The following is a 23,980-nucleotide window of genomic DNA, read 5'->3' on the forward strand; positions in this document are numbered from 1 at the left end:
AAAAAAAAGTTTAATAATACAATTTATTTAGGGTTGGCGGGCCGGATTAAACGGTCCCGTGGGCCGGATGTGGCCCGTGGGCCGTAGTTTTTTTGGACTGGAAAAATGGGAGTGTTGCAAGGAGAATCCGAGCTCTCCCTAATGATTCCTCCTGTCAAAAGATCATTTATAACAGGGGCAATCCCGTTCACTGCCTCCTGTTTTAAAGGATATTGTTTAACTCTTGGACGCCACTCTGATCTTGGTTTGATCTGTACTGGGGAAATGGATTTTAAAAGTCCTACATCAGATGGGCCCTTGGTCCACAGTTTTTCAGGAAGCCCAGCCAATTCCCCCTCCTCCTTTTCATTCAAATAAATGTCAACTAGTCAGGGAAGCGCACAAGCGCCTGCTCTGCCTACAGCTACTTCACACACTGTTTGGTTCCACACGTCACAACTGGTACTGTAGCTCTACCCATCACCCTTGTCCTCATAATCAGTCACAGATCCAGCAAGTTTAATTCGGGAACCCACATCTGCCCACGTTATACTGTGAGGTTTAAACAATGAGATGTGGGGTACAGCCGACAATTTGTATCCGTCTTTCCGAGTAGCGGGCAGGAGCACAGCAGCAGCTGCAAATGACCTGCGATCAGTGTACAGAGCAGTGATTGTTAAAGTTACTTCTGTGTCGCTGAGAAAACTTCCAATATAGTCATCTTGTGGATCAGTGAGAATATTCATGGTGACATGTAATTCATTACAAGTCATTTCTGATTCAGGTTTGTCACGCCCGTGCCACTTCGCTCAGCCACACCCCTTTCGTTACCGTAATGTCTGTCACCTGCTTCCTCTTGTTACCCTGTGTATTTAAGCCCTGCCCGTGTGTTTCTCCCTGGCGGTGTCTACTGTTGTGTCCATTCCTGTTCGTGCCCAGTGTTCCTGTTCGTGTCATCTGGTTTTCCCTCGGTCTGTCTGAAGGCTCACGGTCAGAATTTTAATCTTGTCCAAGGGGACTTCATGTCGGTCTGTCTGTTTTGCTGGCCGTGAGTCTTCCTCCCGTCTGTGTCGTTCGTTCCCCACCTGCCTCCCTTCCAACTCCTTTTCCCTGCAATAAATCCTGGTTCAAGCTGCATTTGGTCGCCCTGGCTCAACTCATTCCTGACAGAAGACACCGACCCTCACAGCGACCAGCGCTTGGACCAACCTTTGCCGGCTCCCGCAACTGCTGCATGGTCGCCAAGGAGATGATTTCAAGCGACGCAAGATGCACGGTTGCCCCCCCCCCAAAACAGATCCGACGGCGCGGATGTTGCGGCCGCCACTTGTTCCGGCGGCGCGGATCCAGCGGCTGTCACCGTCGGCCTTCAACGGTGCATGACGCACGGCCGCCCCCCCGACCCAGTCCCGACGGCGCGGATGCTGCGGCCGCCACCAGTTCCGGCGGCGCGGATCCAGCGGCCGTCACCCAGTCGGCTTCAACGGCGCATGACGCACGGCCGCCCCCCGATCCAGTCCCGACGGCGCGGATGCTGCGGCCGCCACCAGTTCCGGCGGCGTGGATCCAGCGGCCGTCACCCAGTCGGCCTTCGGCGGTGTGTGACGTGCGGCCACCTCCCCATTTCCTCCCGGCCCTTGTTGGACAGTTTTGGACTTTTTCTTTTTTGGGACGTCGGGAGCCGTCCCTTGTGGGGGGGGTACTGTCACGCCCGTGCCACTTCGCTCAGCCACACCCCTTTCGTTACCGTAATGTCTGTCACCTGCTTCCTCTTGTTACCCTGTGTATTTAAGCCCTGCCCGTGTGTTTCTCCCTGGCGGTGTCTACTGTTGTGTCCATTCCTGTTCGTGCCCAGTGTTCCTGTTCGTGTCATCTGGTTTTCCCTCGGTCTGTCTGAAGGCTCACGGTCAGAATTTTAATCTTGTCCAAGGGGACTTCATGTCGGTCTGTCTGTTTTGCTGGCCGTGAGTCTTCCTCCCGTCTGTGTCGTTCGTTCCCCACCTGCCTCCCTTCCAACTCCTTTTCCCTGCAATAAATCCTGGTTCAAGCTGCATTTGGTCGCCCTGGCTCAACTCATTCCTGACAAGGTTGGGACAATTGTTTTCGAGCTTCACTCAGCAATCTGCTTGGGAGTTTAGGATTTCGTTCAGGAGGGATGGCATAGGAGCAGCAAATCTGTTCACCTGCTTGTGCAGCATATGAGTCCACATCTCTCACTTTACATGCTCGCATGCCACCCTTTACTGGAATTATTACAATTCCCAACCAAGTCATCAGATCTCGTCCCAGCAGGTTTATGGGACATTTTGGGGATAGGACAATCAAAACTGAAGCCATGCTTCCAGTTTCCTTATCTCTCACTTCAACTGGATTAGAGATACTCTCCTTGTGTACCTGCCCATCAGCAGATTTCACCCAAATAGTATTTTGGGAGGCCTTTAGATTTGGGACTTTAGTTTTTATCACGGTTTTACAAACCCCGATATCACACAAAAACTCGACATCACTTCCTCCAATGTTTAGAGTAACATATGGTTTTTCTTTTAATGCACTCAGAATGTCCCATGCTGTATGGACATCTACTATTTCTTCCTCTATAGGAGTACCAGAGGTCAAAGGGGGGGGGGGGATCTAGTCATGCTGAAAATTTGGCCTTTCCTCTGCCTCTTCCTGCACCCTTTGATTGATATCGTTTTGCAGAACGACACACTCTTGCATAGTGTCCTCGTTTCCCACAGTTCCAACAGTTGTCAGAATCTCGTGGGGGTTTTGAATTATATGGCGGCCCGCGACCTTGTTGGCCTCTACCTCCTCCTCTGCCTTGCTGGGACCCTTGGAAGAAGACTCTTGTATCTTCATCTAGTTCATCATCATTATCTAGATGAAATACATCAGAACTTTTGCCTTTTTCGATCACTTTTTCAGCATGTCTGGCCCATTGCATAGTTGTTGTCACACTTGCAACATCCACTTCCACCAAATGTTTCCTCACCCAGTTGCCTATTTCAGGGCGGAAATTAGTGAGGAGCGCATTTTTAAGCTGTTGTTGATAAGCACTCTCAGCTGTATCATTGAATGGGATGCCACTATGCACCCTGAATTCTTTTTCAAATCTCAAACGAAAATCATCAGTATCTTCGCCAGGCTTCTGTTTTATTCCTGCCAAATGACCATAATTCGCTCGTCTTTGAAATATAGTTCGCACTCTTTGCACAAGACCATTCCATTGTGCTGCATACTCCCCTCCCAATTGATTTCCCTCAACGGGATAGGGAAAAGGCCCTTGATTATTTCTACCTGTATAATTACCTTTGCCCAGTCTTTTCCCAAGGAGGACATTGCAGCTTCTCCTGCCTCATGTCCATTCAGTCTATAGGAATGTATAATTCCAGCCATGTCCTCTGCCCATATATCTGGGTCTTCAGCAACAGGGGTAACCCCTTCAACTGCTTTTCTTGCCTCTTCCAGAGTCCATGGCCGGAAAACATATGTATGTGGGGGTTGGCCTTCCCCTACAATAGGGTTTGGCGCCTGTATCAACATTGTCTACATTTTGAGAAAATTTAGCAGCAGTGGTCAAACTTCTTGTTTGCACAGGACTTCTAATAATGTGACCCTGACTTCTTTTGCTGTTATATGGGGGGGCTGCAGGTCTGTTAAGCTTGGATACAAGTTTTGCGTACGAGCGGAAGGCCCCTCTTGCTCCTCTGCTTGAGCTGCGCCTTCAGCTTCGGCTGGAGCCGTGGCCGCGGCAGTGCGCCTGTGCACTGTGGCCTTATTGTCTTCCGGCCTGACAAACATAGTCTCAGCCTCATCACCTTTCATCTTTCTATCTTTTGTCTTTTGGATTTGTTCTTTTCTCTCTTGTGAAGCTTTCAACCACATTTTAGCACAATCCAATTCTCTCTCTTTTCTTTTTCAGTCCATTTTTCTTTTTATCCACACTCTCTTCTAAAACATCAACTACTATCTTCCACACTTCAACCCTCAACTTCCCTTCTACTCCATACTTTTTCTTCCACTTCGGCATATATTGCATACAATTAAGAAATCTACTCGCCATGTACTTCTCATCTCCGTCAAGAGGTAGAGATTTACCATTTTTATTTCCCATCTTAATTCTAGTAGTTTTAGGTTTTACAATCTCTTTGTCTCAAAAATATTATTATTATTATTATTACTATTATTACTTATTTATTTCTTTGAGGAGCCTCAATGCAGGTTTAATTTTTTTTTTTTAAGGCCTCATAGCTCGGACAAACCAAAGCCGTATCTCATAGCTCGGACAAACCAAAGCCGTATCTCATAGCTCGGACAAACCAAAGCCGTATCTCATAGCTCGGACAAACCAAAGCCGTATCTCACGGCTCGGACAAACCAAAGCCGTATCTCATGGCTCGGACAAACCAAAGCCGTATCTCATAGCTCGGACAAACCAGAGCCGTATCTCATGGCTCGGACAAACCAAAGCCGAATCTCATAGCTCGGACAAACCAAAGCCGTATCTCACGCGCACCTGTGTTTTTTTTTTATTTTATTTTATTTTTTTTTATACGCGTTTCACAACAACACAATCACACAACTTCAGGCCTTTAACTTACTTGTCCCCTGGTTCGTTGCACTGCCGGGTCCCGTCAATCCACCTCTGTCAGACGAAGGTAGACCTAAGATGCTGGCCCAGCGAAGAATTTCCTTCCCAGGTCTTTCTTTACCAGGTCCGGCTAATGGACGCTGGCCCGTCAACGGTGTACAGCGCGTCGTCCTCCGTCAGCCAGATGATGGGTATGAGGGATCCCGGGTTTCGGCACCAAAATGTTAGAGATTTGCTCACTCCAACTTATTTTGCAAGAACCACACGGGAGACAAGTAAGTCCTTTTTGGCACCTGCAGGTGGAGAGTCTATTCGTCGCTGTGTGTGCAGCGGTGATCGAATGGAGGTCTGACCCTCTCCCTCCTGTAAGGGCATATTTATTAGGAGAAGCAGAGTGGGGGTGAGAGTGGACAGGTTTGGTGAACCCCCGGCCTCTGGTAAGATCAGAGCAGGGGGTGTTTTACGATGTTGTGGGAAAAAGAACAACTTTGATTGCTTCCTCTGCAGCTGGTCACTCAAGCAGAGGAAGCAACCACTTCATTTTACTGCATTGTGAGTGCAAGACAAGATTGGTTAATCATTATAGTCTACATTCCAACATAATCCTATGATAAAGATAACCTGGAAAACCCTAACACGGGATGTTTTACGACCTTGTGGAGGATGGGACAAGGTAGGTTATTTTTTTACCGGTTGCATTCCAACATAATCATACGATAAGGATAATCTGAAAAACCCTAACAGCTCCCTCCTATTCATCTGTTACCTCTGTAATGTCATCCGCAAACTCAATCTAGACTTCCATTGCTACGCCGATGACACCCAGATCTATATCCGCACCGCACCAACCCAAAACCCTCCCCTCACCCACTTTGAAACCTGCATCTCTACAATAAAAACATGGCTGACCCACAACTTTCTCAAACTTAACAGTGGCAAAACAGAGCTCCTCCTCATAGGCACTAAATCCTCCCTTAATAAAACTGGATCCATCACACTCACCATTGACTCCTCAAACATCACTCCCTCCCCTCTGGCACGCAACCTTGGCGTTATTTTTGACCCTACGCTTTCCTTCCACCCTCATGCTAGATCAGTTGTTAAGACCTCCTACTTCCACCTCCGACGCATCGCCAAAATCCGGCACTGCCTCTCTCTCCCTGCCGCTGAATCCCTCATCCACGCCTTCATCTCATCCCGGCTTCTCACTGGAATCACTGCTCACTCACTCCACAGATTTCAACTAGTCCAAAACTCTACTGCCCGCCTCCTTACCCACACCCGGTCCTGTGAACACATCACTCCTGTTCTCCACTCTCTTCACTGGCTCCCCATTAAGGAGCGTATCATCTTCAAGATACTCCTCCTCACCTTCAAAGCCCTTCACCACCTGTCTCCCACTTACCTATCCGACCTCCTTGTCCCCTACTGCCCCAACCGCTCCCTCCGATCCTCCAATACTTCACGTCTGACAGTCCCAAAATCTAAACTCAAATCCTTCGGTGACGGAGCGTTCTCCTGCACATCACCCCGACTCTGGAACTCTCTCCCTCAGTCTGTCTGTGACTCACCCACACTCCCCATATTTAAGTCCCGTCTAAAAACGTACCTCTTCTCTCAAGCCTATGACCTCCCCTTCCCATAACTGGTTTCCTCTTCTTAATTATATCCCATTGTCTCTTCCCGTCCCCCTCCCCTCCTGTATGTCTTTGTCTTGTTCCCTGTAAGCATCTTTGGGTTTTTGAAAAGCGCTATACAAATTTAATGAATTATTATTATTATTATTATTATTATTATTACTAAAGTTGTATATTGAACCGGACACGCATTAGAACACAGGTGTCAAACTCAAGGCCTGGGGGCCAGATATGGCCCGCAACATCATTTTATGTGGCCCGCGAAAAGAAGTTGTGCTTCAAATTCGTGTCATTACTAGAATTGTAAATTGTTTTCACTTTTAATATATATTTTTTAAATGTTTGACCAGTTTTTACTCATCTGATTTGAAAATGAGTTATTTGTCAATTTGTTTTGTAGCTTTTACTGTATATAATATAAGGTGCTCATAAGTTTATTTGGGTTGACAGTCATAATGGCCCTCCGAAAGAAGCTATGACTACAATGCGGCCCGCGAAAAAAATGAGTTTGACCCCCCTGCACTAGAACCCTGACAGGTGAACTTCCCTAGACCTTCTGCAAACCTTTGTATGCACTTGTGCAATGTTTCGAACCAGCCGGCTGAAGGCCAAACTCACAATTGCTGTTTGATGGCTCAAAATGTCACAACTGTGCCTTTCTGTGACTGTTCCAGTCCCGCCGCAACATGCCGATGGCATTGGCCATTTGGTTTGGAATGTCATCAGCAGGTTGCAACACAGAGACTGGAAGAAGTGGACTAACTTCCTTGGTAGCTTTGGGTCAGAAACAAATTGATGAATTTGGGTGTAGAGCTCCCAAGAGAGAGGGAGAGACAAAATGCAATCCAGATGTGGAATGTAGCCCGACTAGAATGATTTGCCAGCGTCCCGCCTGCAAATTCCCAAAGCGTGATCACGTTCAGAGCGTCAACATGGACATTCAGCAACAGATTCTTCAACTCTTGACCGCTGATGTTATAACCCCCCAGCGAGAGGGAACTGCATAAGTAAACATCTGCTTGGGGAAAGCGCGCCATGGCGTGATATTCCGAGGAAATTGAGGGGAAAGGTGGGCGAGCATGTCTTCAGAACTGAACCCTGTTGCGCAACTGTGTGTGTGGGGAGGCAGGGGGGGGCTGTGACTTATCACGTAGGGGTGTACTCACTTTTGCAATTTGACTGATTTTGAAAGGACAGTAAAAATATTGCCAAAAATCTGAGGAGCGTGTTCAGTTTTGTGAGATTGCGTATCCCTAACGACGCTTAATTAGGAGGGAGACACCAGGAGGGCTCTCGAGGACCGCCCCACCAGGCACGGTGCTGAGCAGTTTTGAGTTTTGTGTATCTCTCATTTTTGGACCGCCCAGTGGCTTCAAAGTTTAATATGCGGACTGGCAATTCTACTGTAAAACTATGTCCGCGTGAGTGTGAGTTATTCATGTCATGTGAGCGGGGTGTGGCAGAAGACTTTGACGCTTGTATTTTTAGAGCTCTTATCCAGCCACGGGAATGCTGGTGGACCAGTCCGGGTATTCGGCACCAATGAGAAAAGCGCAAAGATGAAGAGCAGCGGCACTGCTGCGGTGGGCTTTTTGGTGGTCACTGTCCTATGGCGTCTGGTCATTGGAGGTAAGGTGGAACGAGACAAACATACTTTTTTATGATGTACGTATATCTTGTATTTTATGCCACACCAGAAAAAAAAAAAGTTCAACACGGCGTTATAATGTGATAAGTCTCACTTGTTTAATTAATAGGGAAACCGATGAAATTCATGATAAGAAAAATATCATACGATTCAATGTAGCATTTTTTTATGGCTTGGTTTTTGACCTGTTGTCTCATCAGACCATATGAGGTAGTCATTATCAAGCTGGCCTTGAAGCTATTTTCAGTTTCATTTTTACGCTATTTGATTAACTTTAAAAGTTAATAAAACCTGGAAACCTTTTTTTCTCTCATTGTGCCGTGCTTGAGCACTTGTTATTCAATGTGGATTTGATACTTTACGAGCAAAACAATCAATGCCTATTAGTGGCACTTCCTTTAGAATCAGATATTGAAATGAATGTCAATAACACAAAGCTATTTGAATGTTGCTCATGCTCGAAGTACTTAGAGAGCGACATGGGAGTGTTGGGAGTAAGGCGTTTGAGAACAAGTGGTGGGACGGAAACAGCTGCTGTGGGGTGGGGGAGGCTTCCCTCACGGAGCATCTGCGCGCGAGTATCATATGTGATGAGTAAAACTTACTCAGCTGACACTGAGTTCCAGCTCAGGTGCTCGACACGGGCATGTTATTCGAAGAAATTTGATCTCTCAATGGTGTGACATTGCACTGCTGACCTGATTGCACGGACGTTTTGCAGGCAACCGTGACGTCTGGTGTCGCTGGAAGACGCCCTGCCTTTTGGAGGCCAACTTTCCCATCGGAGATGACGTGGTCGTCCACTGGGAGCGATGGTTACCAAGCAAACTCCAGGTTCATTCCTTCTACTACGAGCAAGACCAGCTCAAGGGGCAGGACCAGCACTTCAGGGGCCGCACCTCTCTGTTCAAGGAGAACATCCCCAAAGGGAACGCTTCTCTGCTGCTCACCAATGTGCTGGTTGCAGATGAAGGCACCTACATGTGCTATGTGGGAACACTCACGGGACAGTGGAGGTCCTTCATCAAGCTCAACGTGGAAGGTGAGTCCACAAGCCAGTACATCAGAGGTCGTTCACGAATGGAAGCGAGTGGACGTTGTCCTATTATGGCGTCCCTTTGCAGCTGCGGTCACCTCAATCCGCTTCCGTCCCAACGATGAAGATCAGCTGATCTGCAGCTCGGGCGGAATCTTCCCTCAACCCGAACTGCGCTGGTCCACAGAGCCGGCGCTGCCTGACGCTCTCCGCAACAGCAGCCAGGTCCAGCAAGAGACGCAGACGCAGCTTTACAACATCAATGGCTCGCTGGCGTTGGCGGGCGACGCCCACCCCGACCTGGAATACATCTGTGATGTCAGCACCACCAACAGCAGCCGAAGAATCACGTGGAGGAAAACAAGTGAGACACTCAGCCGGTGGGGGGGCCTTTCAATTGCCCACCGCACATGCTGACAGACTTTAAATGCCTCCTTCCAGCTCTGGACGTTTCCGTCGCAGAAACGAGCATCGAGTGTGCGCCCGTCTCTCACCCGAGCAGCCTCGAATGGACGTTCAACCGCAGCAACGTCATCGCCAATAGGTCCGCCGGACACAAACTCCATATCGTCAGCAACTGGAAGGAGCACGTGAACGACGTGTCCGAGGCGGGTGCCCTCAACCTGTACCACCTGAGCGCTAACCAGAGCGGCACATACACGTGCACGCTCGGCAACAACACACAGACGCGCGTTCAGGACATCCTGCTGACCGTGACGGGGACGGAGGACGGTGAGTTTCTGCCGAGATACCTTGCAGCATCCACAAAAACATGGTTCCTCTGAGCTTCTGAAAACGGAACCTACCAAAACATCTCACCCGTTCTGTTACAGTGCACCCCAACGCGGCCGGCATCACGTTGGGCGTGCTTGGAACGATCGGATCCGTGGCTGCAGTGGGCGCTATCTACTTGTTCACCAGGCGAGGACCAAACAGATCGTGGTGCTGCAACCGAGATGGAGCTCCTGTGACATCGTCACCGAATGGAGTCATATAACGTGACATTAACAGGAGAACAGCGATGAAATCTTAAGATGTCAGTGCGATTGAATGTTCACAAAGTTTTTGACTTTTCGGAATATTTCACTGTCAGTCATGATGAAGGCGGCAAGAGTAGATGAATGAAGAACAAAGAAAAAGGACCTTCTCTGAGAGTAAAGGCTAGTCATCCAACGGAACCTTTGGCCCAAGAGCTGGAAAAAGAACAAATGACGAGGATGAGACTTTTGACGACAAGCAAGCTACATTCTGGACTGGTCGCCAAACAGGCATTCGCACATACGAGCAGTTTCTGCTCACACGTGAGCTGGAAGCAAGCCCCAATGACTTTTGGAGGTGAGCTGAAGCAGTTTCCCAACCACTGAGCATGTGTGGCTAATTGAAGTGACGCTCTGACGGCCGTGGTGCGTTTACAGACTAATGGAAATAAGAGCATCCTTGACTGTGATAGCCACTCGGCTGCTGCCACAACAGTAGTGCGTCTTTAAAAGTGACTTTGTTCTTATTGTCGCAATATTTATAGAGCTAGTCTAAAACATAAAGCAAAGTCATGTCTATTCTTTTGGATTTTAATCACAATCACTTTCAATAGTTTATTCCTGTCTAAAACCTTTTTAACAAAACAACAACGCACTTTTATACAAAAAAAGTACAATTTAAAACATCTAGAATGTTTTTTTTTTTATTCAATGATGCCACTCTCCATTGATATATAGGAATAGGGTTTTATATAGCACATTTTAAATGTCTTATTGTAATATAACTCATTTTATAATTGAAGCTGAGTAGTTTTGAGTTTTGTGTATCTCTCATTTTAGGACCGCCCAGTGATTTCAAAGTTTAATACGCGGCGGTGTGGCAGAAGACTGACACGCCTATTTAAGAGATCTTATCCAGCCACGGGGAATGCTGGTGGACCAGTCCGGATACTCAGCAACAATGAGAAAAGCGCAAAGATGAATAGGAGCGGCACTGCTGCGGTGGGCTTTTTGGTGGTCACTGTCCTATGGCGTCTGGTCATTGGAGGTAAGGTGGAACGAGACAAACATACTTTTTTATGATGTACGTATATCTTGTATTTTATGCCACACGAGAAAAAAAAGTTCAACATGGCGTTATAATGTGATAAGTCTCACTCGTTTAATTAAGAGGGAAACCGATGAAATTCATGATTTAAAAAAATCATACGATTCAGTGTAGCATTTTCTATGGCTTGGTTTTTGACCTGTTGTCTCATATAAGCTTGTCATTATCAAGCTGGCCTCGAAACTATTTTCATTGTCATTTTTACGGTACGGTGATCCCTCGCTACTTCGCGTTTCGTTTATCGTGGCTTCATTACATCGCGGATTTCTTTTTCAAATTAAAAAAAAAACATTTAAAAGTCAAAATAAAACTTCTAAATCGAGGAAACATGTGTCTAACCTTTAGGACAATGTAGTATTGCTCCAAATGTTCGTTTATATTCCTTTAGAAGTCCGCTTTCGCGTATTAGCACGATCGCGAATTAGCATCTATCCGCTAACTCGTTAGCCTGCCCAGTACTTCTTGTTGGTGAACATACTTCACGGATTTCACTTATCGCAGGTGGTTTTTGGAACCAATTATCCGCGATAAACTAGGGATTACTGTACTTGATTTACTTTCAAAGTTAATAATACCTGGAAACTGGAAATCTTTCTCTCTCATTGTGCCAAGTAAACAAACCGAGTAATACACATTTAATACACACTTTTGCTTTTAAATTGAGTACACAAGTATTTTTTCTGCTGTATGCACACTTGCTCCATTTTTGCTCCTCTTATTTGTTATTTCTTTATTTATTATTTATTCATCACTCTTATTTATTCATTGTTTGTGCCTTCTTGTTTTTACTTTTTGTGTTGTTTACTTGTATGTATATTGTGTACTATGTCTTGTCACCGTGGGATAGTGGGAAACGTAATTTCCATCTCTTTGTGTGTCTTGACATGTGAAGAAATTGACAATAAAGGAGACTTTGACTTTTGACTTTGACTTTTACTTGAGGTCACTTCCCTGACGCCCCAAGTATCAAATTCTTACGAGTACAATTGCCTTTGTTCTCCCTACCGTTGCTGTACTATGGTCTCATTTATAAATAAATGTCAATCATCTTCCAACGATCTTTTATTATGGCCATACTACCCTGAGAATGCTCGACCTTGGAAGATAAGCAGTCCTCGGATGGTAGACCTCCTGGGAACACCTGGTGCTGTAATCTTGACTAAGATTTACGTTTATGCACTTGTAAATATGACACATTTGTTGTTATAAGAAACATAACTTGAGCACTTGTTATTCAATGTGGATTTGATACTTTACGAGCAAAACAATCAATGCCTAATCAGTGGCATTTCATTTAGAATCAGTTATTGAAATGAATGTCAATAACACAAAGCTATTTGAATGTTGCACATGCTGAAAGTACTTAGAGAGGGACATGGGAGTGTTGGGAGTAATTAAGCGTTTGAGAGCAAGTGGTGGAACGGAAACAGCTGCTGTGGGGTGGGGTGGGGTGGGCTTCCCTCACGGAGCATCTCGGTGAATATTATGTTTGCTTACTTAGCCGTCACTGAGTTCCAGCTCAGGTGCTCGACACGGGCATGTCATCAGAAGGAATTTGGTGTGACATTGCATTGCTGACCTGATTGCGCGGACCTTTTGCAGGCAACCGTAACGTCTGGTGTCGCTGGAAGACGCCCTGCCTTTTGGAGGCCAACTTTCCCATCGGAGATGACGTGGCCATCCACTGGAAGCGGGTGTCACCAAGCAAACTCCAGGTTCATTCCTTCTACTACGAGAAAGACCAGCTGCAGGAGCAGGACCAGCACTTCAGGGGCCGCACGTCGCTGTTCAAGGAGAACATCCCCAAAGGGAACGCTTCTCTGCTGCTCACCAATGTGCTGGTTGCAGATGAAGGCACCTACATGTGCTATGTGGGAACACTCACGAGACAGTGGAGGTCCTTCATCAAGCTCATCGTGGTAGGTGAGTCCACAAGCCACCTGAAGTACATCAGAGGTCGTTGAATGAATGGAATGGAAGCGAGTGGACGTTATCCTATCATGGCATCACTTTGCAGCTGCGGTGACTTCAAGCCACTTCCGTCTCGACGATGAGGATCAGCTGATCTGCAGCTCGGGCGGAATCTTCCCTCAACCCGAACTGCGCTGGTCCACAGAGCCGGCGCTGCCTGACGCCCTCCGCAACAGCAGCCAGGTCCAGCAAGAGACGCAGACGCAGCTTTACAACATCAATGGCTGGCTGGCGTTGGCGGGCAACGCCCACCCCGACCTGGAATACATCTGTGATGTCAGCACCAGCAACAGCAGCCAAAGAATCACGTGGAGGAAAACTAGTGAGTCACTTTGGGCGTCATGTTGATGTCAAAGTCATGTTGATTCTTTTGGATTTTAATCACCATCACTTTCAATAGTTTATTCCTGTCTAAAACCTTTTTAAAAAACCTGCACTTTTATACAAAAAAAAGTAAAAACAGGACGTTTTTTTATTCAATGATCCCACTCTCTATTTATAGGCATATATAGGACATTTAAAATGTCTTTTATTTTAATATACTAATATACTTGACAGATTTTTGTTGGTGGTGTGCCTCAAGCTTTTCTCCAATGAAAAAGTATGAGGTGGATGAAAACAAGGCGCTGACTGGTACAAAGTCTGTTACACATCAGAGATAAAATGTAACGTTGAAAGCGCTTCAAGGAAATGAAAGCCTGGACTGTGTTTCAATAATCATTTACTCCACTGCAATTAACTGCTTAAGATTTGTTCAAGGTCAATTTGAAAGAAAGGTAATGGCCTTGTTTGGCAGCCTGCTCCGACGTCGCCATCAACTCGCCCACTGGTGAACGCAAGGCGGCGCTAACATCAACATCATGTCCGGTCTGCCTGAACTCACGTGTGTGTGTGTGCCTTTGTGCAGCCAATCGGAGCACCTCGCTGCAGACGTCATACTGGTGGATCGTTGACCTGGTAGTGGCGTTAAAAGCCCTGGTACTGGCAGCCATGTTGGTTTACCTGAAGATGCGAGGTGAGGCCACGGACACCCTCGAGCATGTGTGGATGCATCCATCTGTGATGCTCACAATGTGTGTGTGTGTGTGTGTGTGTGTGTGTGTGTGTGTGTGTGTGTGTGTGTGTGTGTGTGTGTGTGTGTGCGTGTGCGTGTGTGTGTGTGTGTGTGTCTTAGGAAAAGCAACAGAATCTTCATCACGTGACCCTGAGGAGAAGACCGAGCTGAACTCGGTCAAAGGTACAAGAGTAGAGGTTAAAAATACTGACGTATGAGCACTAGGTGGCCCCATTGTGTTGTCCAGCAATGACAACCCTGAAAAGACACAGGAAAAATAAGTTGCTGTTTTCATCTTTATTGTAAAATATGTCTCGTTTTTCCATCAATGACCATCGAATTTAAATTAGTACAAAAAATCAAGGAAGCAATTCAGATGTCAATTAGATACCTATTGGGACTAAATTTAGTTGCATAAAATAATATTGAATGTACATTATCCTTTGGATTTTCAGGCGTCGAGGGTGAAAGTGAGAAGAGCAACCAACTTCCTGCCAGAGGCAACAACGGACAGACTGGACCCTCGGGACCCCCGACCCCACCCCTCTACACACTGAACTATGTTTGGATGAAGTGATGTCTACTAAAGTTGCATATTGAACCAGACACGGACTAGAACACAGGTGTCAAACTCAAGGCCTGGGGCCATATCTGGCCCGCAACATCATTTTATGTGGCCCGCGAAAACAAGTTGTGCTTCTAATTCGTGTCATTACTAGAATTGTAAATTGTTTTCACGTTTAATAATATACGTATATTTTTTTAAATATTTGACCAGTTTTTACTTGTCTGATTTGAAAACGAGTTATTTCTCAATTTGTTTTGTAGCTTTTACTGTATATTTTATAAGGTGCTCATACGTTTACAAGAAGAGTTTGTGTTTACAACATTTCGCGCATCACGCAGAACGCGATCAAGACTGACATTACTGAAAGGAAGCTTTTATACACAAACCGTCATTATGGGGGACAAAAGAAATGCATATGATGCCGCTTTTAAGCTAAAGGCAGTCGATGTTGATGACATTGTGTTGCGGCACCCTTTTCTTTATTTCGTGGTCCCGTCTACTCTGGAGCTATACGTATCGCTCGCTAGTACAATGTAATTTAGCATAATGTAATTTAGCGCTTCGTGCATGAATAAGATTAGCATGAACAGACCCTCATCATGGGAAATGCTAGAAGAAATGGATAAAAACGACGACGAAAGAGATACTGAGAAAGTGTGTGGCGAAGGATATCTAATGCTATTCCAATCGGAAATTGAGGAGGAAGACTTCGACGGTTTCAGTGCACAGGAGGAAGATGAAGACGATGAAGCTCTTTTGTTTACTTTTATTTTAACCAGCCCTGTTAATGCTGTGCTACCGTTTTGCTGCTGTGTTACCGCCGCGTCTCAGTGACTTTTACCGGTATGTTTTATTTAATCAAACCCTATTAGTGCTGTGTTACTTCCGTGTTGCTGCGGTATTACTGCCGCGTCACAGGCAATGTTTAGAAAGACATGTTAAAGCATGTTATTCAAACTTCAAAAAGGCTTTCTGTGTACTGTCTTTCTTTGTAAAAAACTCGTGTGCACGTGCGGCTTATAGTCCGGTGCGGCTTATGTAAGAAAAAAAACTAAAATATCCCCGAATTTTAGCTGGTGCGGCTTATACGCCGGAAATTACGGTACTCACTTTTGCAATTTGAAAATTAATGGCTGCGTGTTGACTGATTTTGAAAGGACAGTAAAAACATAGCCAAAAATCTGAGGAGCGTGTTCAGTTTTGTGAGATTGCGTATCCCTAACAACGCTTAATTAGGAGGGGGACACCAGGGTGGCTCTCGAGTACCGCCCCACCAGGCACGGTGCTGAGCAGTTTTGAGTTTTGTGTATCTCTCATTTTTGGACCTCCCACTGACTTCAAAGTTTACCATGAGCAGTTTATAGTTTTGTGATTGGCAATGCTGCTGTAAAACAAAGTCCGCGTGAGTGTGAACGCCAATGAGGTATTCACGACATGTGAGCGGGGGGGGGGGGGGGGGGGGGCAGAAGACTTTGACCCTCGTATTTTGAGAGCTCTTATCCAGCCACGGGGAATGCTGGTGGACCAGTTTGGGTACTCGGCACCAATGAGAAAAGCGTGATGATGAAGAGTAGCGGCACTGCTGCGGTGGGCTTTTTGGTGGTCACTGTCCTATGGCGTCTGGTCATTGGAGGTAAAGTGGAACGAGACAAACATATACTTTTTTATGATGTACGTATGTATAGCTTATATTTTATGCCACACCAGAAAAAAAGTTCAACATGGCGTTATAATGTGGTAATTCTCACTCGTTTAATTACCCGTTATAGGGAAATTGAGGAAATTCATGATAAGAAAAATATCATACGATTCAATGTAGCATTTTTTTTGGCTTGGTTTTTGACCTGTTGTCTCAGACCATATGAGGTTGTCATTATCAAGCTGGCCTTGAAGCTATTTTCAGTTTCATTTTTACGCTATTTGATTTACTTTCAAAGTTAATAAAACCTGGAAACCTTTTTTTCTCTCATTGTGCCAAGTAAACAAACCGAGTAATACATATTTAATACATACTTTCGCTTTTAACAATTTTTAACAATTCAGTGGCATTTCATTTAGAATCAGATATTGAAATGAATGTTAATAACACAAAGCTATTTGAATGTTGCTCATGCTGGAAGTACTTAGAGAGCGACATGGGAGTGTTGGGAGTAAGGCGTTTGAGAACAAGTGGTGGAACGGAAACAGCTGTTGTGGGGTGGGCTTCCCTCATGGAGCCTCTGCGTGAAAATTATGTTTACTTACTCAGCTGTCACTGAGTTCCAGCTCAGGTGCCCGACACGGGCATGTCATCAGAAGGAATTTGGTGTGACATTGCATTGCTGACCTGATTGCACGGACCTTTTGCAGGCAACCGTGACGTCTGGTGTCGCTGGAAGGCGCCCTGCCTTTTGGAGGCCAACTTTTCCATCGGAGATGAGGTGGCCATCCACTGGAAGCGGGAGTCACCAAGCAAACTCCAGGTTCATTCCTTCTACTACGAGAAAGACCAGCTGCAGGAGCAGGACCAGCACTTCAGGGGCCGCACGTCGCTGTTCAAGGAGAACATCCCCAAAGGGAACGCTTCTCTGCTGCTCACCAATGTGCTGGTTGCAGATGAAGGCACCTACATGTGCTATGTGGGAACACTCACGGGACAGTGGAGGTCCTTCATCAAGCTCAACGTGGAAGGTGAGTCCACAAGCCAGTACATCAGAGGTCGTTCACGAATGGAATGGAAGCGAGTGGACGTTGTCCTATTATGGCGTCCCTTTGCAGCTGCGGTCACTTCAATCCGCTTCCGTCCCGACGATGAGGATCAGCTGATCTGCAGCTCGGGCAGAATCTTCCCTCGACCCGAACTGCGCTGGTCCACAGAGCCGGCGCTGCCTGACGCCCTCCGCAACAGCAGCCAGGTCCAGCAAGAGACGCAGACGCAGCTTTACAACATCAATGGCTCGCTGGCGTTGGCGGGCGACGCCCACCCCGACCTGGAATACATCTGTGATGTCAGCACCAGCAACAGCAGCCAAAGAATCACGTGGAGGAAAAAGAGTGAGACACTCACCCGGTGGGGGGGCATTTCAATTGCCCACCGCACATGCTGACAAACTTTAAATGCCTCCTTCCAGTTCTGGACATTTCCGTCGCAGAAACGAGCATCGAGTGTGCGCCCGTCTCTCACCCGAGCAGCCTCGAATGGACGTTCAACCGCAGCAACGTCATCGCCAATAGGTCCGCCGGACACAAACTCCATATCGTCAGCGACTGGAAGGAGCACGTGAAGGACGTGTCCGAGGCGGGCGCCCTCAACCTGTACCACCTGAGCGCTGACCAGAGCGGCACATACACGTGCACGCTCAGCAACAACACACAGACGCGCCTTCAGGACATCCTACTGACCGTGACGGGGACGGAGGACGGTGAGTTCCTGCCGAGATACCTTGCAGCATCCACAAAAACATGGTTCCTCTGAGCTTCTGAAAACGGAACCTGCCAAAACATCTCACTCGTTCTGTTACAGTGCGCTCCAACGCGGCCGGCGTCACGTTGAGCGTCATGTTGATGTCAAAGTCATGTTGATTCTTTTCAATTTTAATCACCATCACTTTCAATACTTTATTCCTGTCTAAAACCTTTTTTTTTTTTTAAACGCACTTTTATATTAAAAAAAGTAAAAACAGGACGTTTTTTTATTCAATGATCCCACTCTCTATTTATAGGCATATATAGGACATTTAAAATGTCTTCTATTGTAATATACTAATATACTTGACAGATTTTTGTTGGTGTGCCTCAAGCTTTTCTCCAATGAAAAAGTATGAGGTGGCTAAAAACATGTTGGGAAACACTCAGTTGGAGCAAGGAGCTGACTGGTACAAAGTCTGTTACACATGTTAGGTTACGGATTCTAGTTATTGATCTGACTCCAAATTGCGATCAACACTTAACACATAAATTGCTATGTCCTAATCCACACACTGGCGCACCTAACAATTTTGCGAGTTCGTTCTGTCAAAGAGAAGACCAGTAGATCAATCAGACCAAATTTACCAATTATTTATTCCTGACAAAGCGCACTAATACAGGCCTGGGTCCCGGGTCCCTCACACTAAAACTCGTGCGTTTTTGTGACCACCAAAAGACGACACATTCTTCCGGGTTGCCCAGTTTTAAAGAAACACAATATGAATATTAAAGCATGCAAAATATTGTGAGATGATTGGTCGATGGCCATCTCCTCCCCGGTCCAGGTGTCGCTGAGGTCAGACAGTTGGGTTTTTCCCTCGAAGGCCGGTCTCATAGACGTGCTGTTGTTCTTGTTCCTAACCGACCTTGAGATGGTCTCCTCCGGTACTCCCTATCCGGGCCTATTCCACAACACTTTGAAGAAAACAAGTTCATGCAGTTTGTCTGCACATTCCTCACCCCCCACCAATCCACACGAGCACTCTAATACTAGATATTAATATGATTATAAGTTTAACACAACCTTAAAACATATGTTTGCAAACTGCCGAAAGCACATTTTCCTTTACACATCACAGATAAAATGTAACGTTGAAAGCGCTTCAAGGAAATGAAAGCCTGGACTGTATTTCAATAATCATTTACTAGACTGCAATTAACTGCTTAAGATTTGTTCAAGGTCTATTTGAAAGAAAGGTAATGGCCTTGTTTGGCAGCCTGCTCCGACGTCGCCATCAACTCGCCCACTGATGAACGCAAGGCGGCGCTAACATCAACATCATGTCCGGTCTGCCTGAACTCGTGTGTGTGTGTCTTTGTGCAGCCAATCGGAGCACCTCGCTGCAGACGTCATACTGGTGGATCGTTGACCTGGTAGTGGCGTTGAAAGTCCTGGTACTGGCAGCCATGTTGGTTTACCTGAAGATGCGAGGTGAGGCCACGGCAACCCTCGAGCATGTGTGTGTGTGCATCTATGTGTGATGCTCACAATGTGTGTGTGTGTGTCTTAGGAAATGCAACAGAATCTTCATCACGTGACCCTGAGGAGGAGATCGAGCTGAACTCGGTCATAGGTACAAGAGTAGAGGATGAAAATACTCACTTATGAGCACTAAGCGGGGCCATTGCGTTGTCCAGCAATGACAACCCTGAAAAGACACGGGAAAAATAAGTTGCTGTTTTCATCTTTATTGTAAAATATGTCTGGTTTTTCCATCAATGACCATCGAATTTAAATTAGTAATTAAATTTAGTAATTTAAATTAGTACAAAAAATCAAGGAAGCAATTCAGATGTCAATTAGATACCTATTGGGACTAAATTTAGTTGCATAAAATAATATTGAATGTACATTATCCTTTGGATTTTCAGGCGTCGAGGGTGAAAGTGAGATGAGCAACCAACTTCCTGCCAGAGGCAACAACGAACAGACTGGACCATCGTGACCCCCGACCCCACCCCTCCACACACTGAACTATGTTTCTATTGTAAAGACATTTTGTATGAAGTGATGTCTGCTAAAGTTGCATATTGAACCGGACACGCACTAGAACAGGGGTGGGCAAACTTTTTGACTTGCGGGCCGAATTAGGTTCTAAATTTTGACCGGGGGGCCGAACCAGGAGCAGATGGATGTAGTGTTTGTGTGAAGTAATATAAACGACCTGTAAAGGTCATTGCATAAAAGGTTTTGGCCTTTAGTAGTTAGTAAAGCATGGATATTCAAAAAAAGTTTTTTGAAAACAAATGCATTTATTAACAGCATTAAAAAAAAAAAAAATCCCTAAAAAACTGCTATCAGTGATTCTCATAAAATACGACACTGTTATTATGAATAACATTCTCTGCAGGTCAGATTAATGAAAGATGTTTATCTTATGAGATCACATCAAACGGCAAACATTCTGACCAAATATATCATCTTGAAGAATCGGTGAAAGCATACATCCAAATAAAGTAATCAAAACGGCAACACGGTGAGGGGTATCTGAAAATCAGAGCAGAGTTTTAACTCACAAACACCTGGTAACAGAGGTGAGGAAACGGGAAACACTTCCTTAAAGTAAGCCTTAAGAACTTTACAGGTTAAGATTAGTCACAAACAGGTGGTGCATCAATGTCCTTGAGCATCCTGCATTGTTTGAAAATGAGAATGGTCGCTAGTTTCAATCCCTGCTATTTGTACAGATCATATTCAAAATGCATTTTTTTTTACAACAAACTTGAAAGCCTCCCTTTCATTTTCAGTGGTCTCCCTTTTTTTGCTAGTGTGTCATAGTCTAGAGTAAAATTTGTTGTGGCAATTCTTAGGAGAGATCCGAGGTGTTGGTCCGTTTACCTAGATCTGTGACGGGTTGATGTTTATGTGGCTGAACGTCACGTCGCGTACGTCGAGCCAAATTGGCCACTCTTTTTAAACACTCGGCACTCAGTGTCCACCTTGCTTTTCCTTGGGCGACTCATTTTAATGGAAGGATTCCAGGGGAAGGTTTGTGGGTGGCTTTAGCGTAAAACTGTATCCGAAAGCTCGGCGCGCAAATTACAAGAATGCTGTCGTCACAGCCCACGCTCTAAATTCGGCACTGAGACAAATAGAGCGAGATTGCGCCATTTCCGTACTACTGAGTACGTACACGCACTTGTGAGTGTGCACCGAGCTTTCTGACACGGCTTCTGGTAGTAAATGCGCAGGCGAGTGGTTCCGCATCTATTGGGGAAACGCAGTCATTGCAGGCAAAATGACCCAAAAAAAAAAGTTTAATAATACAATTTATTTAGGGTTGGCGGGCCGGATTAAACGGTCCCGTGGGCCGGATGTGGCCCGTGGGCCGTAGTTTTTTTGGACTGGAAAAATGGGAGTGTTGCAAGGAGAATCCGAGCACTCCCTAATGATTCCTCCTGTCAAAAGATCATTTATAACAGGGGCAATCCCGTTCATTGCCTCCTGTTTTAAAGGATATTGTTTAACTCTTGGACGCCACTCTGATCTTGGTTTGATCTGTACTGGGGAAATGGATTTTAAAAGTCCTACATCAGATGGGCCCTTGGTCCACAGTTTTTCAGGAAGCCCAGCCAATTCCCCCTCCTCCTTTTCATTCAAATAAATGTCAACTAGTCAGGGAAGCGCACAAGCGCCTGCTCTGCCTACAGCTACTTCACACACTGTTTGCTTCCACACGTCACAACTGGTACTGTAGCTCCACCCATCACCTTTGTCCTCATAATCAGTCACAGATCCAGCAAGTTTAATTCGGGAACCCACATCTGCCCACGTTATACTGTGAGGTTTAAACAATGAGATGTGGGGTACAGCCGACAATTTGTATCCGTCTTTCTGAGTAGCGGGCAGGAGCACAGCAGCAGCTGCAAATGACCTGCGATCAGTGTACAGAGCAGTGATTGTTAAAGTTACTTCTGTGTCGCTGAGAAAACTTCCAATATAGTCATCTTGTGGATCAGTGAGAATATTCATGGTGACATGTAATTCATTACAAGTCATTTCTGATTCAGGTTGGGACAATTGTTTTCGAGCTTCACTCAGCAATCTGCTTGGGAGTTTAGGATTTCGTTCAGGAGGGATGGCATAGGAGCAGCAAATCTGTTCACCTGCTTGTGCAGCATATGAGTCCACATCTCTCACTCTACATGCTCGCATGCCACCCTTTACTGGAATTATTGCAATTCCCAACCGAGTCATCAGATCTCGTCCCAGCAGGTTTATGGGACATTTTGGGGATAGGACAATCAAAACTGAAGCCATGCTTCCAGTTTCCTTATCTCTCACTTCAACTGGATTAGAGATACTCTCCTTGTGTACCTGCCCATCAGCAGATTTCACCCAAATAGTATTTTGGGAGGCCTTTAGATTTGGGACATTAGTTTTTATCACGGTTTTACAAGCCCCAGTATCACACAAAAACTCAACATCACTGCCTCCAATGTTTAGAGTAACATATGGTTTTTCTTTTAATGTACTCAGAATGTCCCATGCTGTATGGACATCTACTATTTCTTCCTCTATAGGAGCACCAGGGGTCAAAGGGGGGGGGGGTCTAGTCATGCTGAGAATTTGGCCTTTCCTCTGCCCCTCCCTGCACCCTTTGATTGATATTGTTTTGGAGAACGACACTCCCTTGCAAAGTGTCCTCGTTTCCCACAGTTCCAACAGTTTGTATCTGATGGGGGTTTTGATTTATATGGCGCCCTGTGACCTTGTTGGCCTCTACCTCTCCCTCTGCCTAGCTGGGACCCTTGGAAGAAGACTGTTGTATCTTCATCTAGTTCATCATCATCATTATCTAGATGAAATACATCAGAACTTTTGCCTTTTTTGATCACTTTTTCAGCATGTCTGGCCCATTGCATAGTTGTTGTCACACTTGCACCAAATGTTTCCTCACCCAGTTGCCTATTTCAGGGCGGAAATTAGTGAGGAGCGCATTTTTAAGCTGTTGTTGATAAGCACTCTCAGCTGTATCATTGAATGGGATGCCACTATGCACCCTGAATTCTTTTTCAAATCTCAAACGAAAATCATCAGTATCTTCGCCAGGCTTCTGTTTTATTCCTGCCAAATGACCATAATTCGCTCGTCTTTGAAATATAGTTCGCACTCTTTGCACAAGACCATTCCATTGTGCTGCATACTCCCCTCCCAATTGATTTCCCTCAACGGGATAGGGAAAAGGCCCTTGATTATTTCTACCTGTATAATTACCTTTGCCCAGTCTTTTCCCAAGGAGGACATTGCAGCTTCTCCTGCCTCATGTCCATTCAGTCTATAGGAATGTATAATTCCAGCCATGTCCTCTGCCCATATATCTGGGTCTTCAGCAACAGGGGTAACCCCTTCAACTGCTTTTCTTGCCTCTTCCAGAGTCCATGGCCGGAAAACATATGTATGTGGGGGTTGGCCTTCCCCTACAATAGGGTTTGGCGCCTGTATCAACATTGTCTACATTTTGAGAAAATTTAGCAGCAGTGGTCAAACTTCTTGTTTGTACAGGACTTCTAGTAATGTGACCCTGACTTCTTTTGCTGTTATATGGGGGGGGGCTGCAGGTTTGTTAAGCTTGGATACAAGTTTTGTGTACGAGCGGAAGGCCCCTCTTGCTCCTCTGCTCGAGCTGCGCCTTCAGCGTCGGCGGGAGCCGTGGCCGCGGCAGTGCGCCTGCGCACTCCGGCCTCATTGTCTTCCGGCCTGACAAACATAGTCTCAGCCTCATCACCTTTCATCTTTCTATCTTTTGTCTTTTGGATTTGTTCTTTTCTCTCTTGTGAAGCTTTCAACCACACTTTAGCACAATCCAATTCTCTTTCTTTTCTTTTCTTTTTCAGTCCATTTTTCTGTTTATCCACACTCTCTTCTAAAACATCAACTACTATCTTCCACACTTCAACTCTCAACTTCCCTTTTACTCCATACTTTTTCTTCCACTTTGGCATATATTGCATACAATTAAG

The 23,980-nt window shown here is 45.7% G+C and overlaps 1 protein-coding gene and 1 long non-coding RNA gene across 2 annotated transcripts in view; both read left to right on the plus strand.

Annotated features, from left to right (window-relative positions):
• Nucleotides 1–7,668: 7,668 nt before the first annotated feature.
• LOC125986308 (uncharacterized) overlaps nt 7,669–23,980 on the plus strand; it is a 50,820-nt gene continuing 34,508 nt past the window's right edge. Inside the window, exons 1-10 of the mRNA XM_068648816.1 lie at nt 7,669–7,836; nt 8,577–8,897; nt 8,980–9,255; nt 9,333–9,623; nt 9,725–9,886; nt 10,014–10,226; nt 12,579–12,899; nt 12,994–13,269; nt 17,680–17,970; nt 19,341–19,448. Coding sequence (XP_068504917.1) covers nt 7,767–7,836; nt 8,577–8,897; nt 8,980–9,255; nt 9,333–9,623; nt 9,725–9,886; nt 10,014–10,226; nt 12,579–12,899; nt 12,994–13,269; nt 17,680–17,970; nt 19,341–19,448 — 2,329 coding nt within the window. The 5' untranslated portion in view covers nt 7,669–7,766. The remainder of the gene's footprint in view (nt 7,837–8,576; nt 8,898–8,979; nt 9,256–9,332; nt 9,624–9,724; nt 9,887–10,013; nt 10,227–12,578; nt 12,900–12,993; nt 13,270–17,679; nt 17,971–19,340; nt 19,449–23,980) is intronic.
• On the plus strand, nt 13,276–13,963 carry LOC137839654 (uncharacterized). The gene is made up of 2 exons (XR_011085693.1): nt 13,276–13,776; nt 13,855–13,963. It is a non-coding gene; the product is annotated as an uncharacterized lncRNA (long non-coding RNA).

This window comes from Syngnathus scovelli, chromosome 18, assembly GCF_024217435.2.
Source record: "Syngnathus scovelli strain Florida chromosome 18, RoL_Ssco_1.2, whole genome shotgun sequence".
Classification (NCBI taxonomy): Eukaryota; Metazoa; Chordata; class Actinopteri; order Syngnathiformes; family Syngnathidae; genus Syngnathus; species Syngnathus scovelli.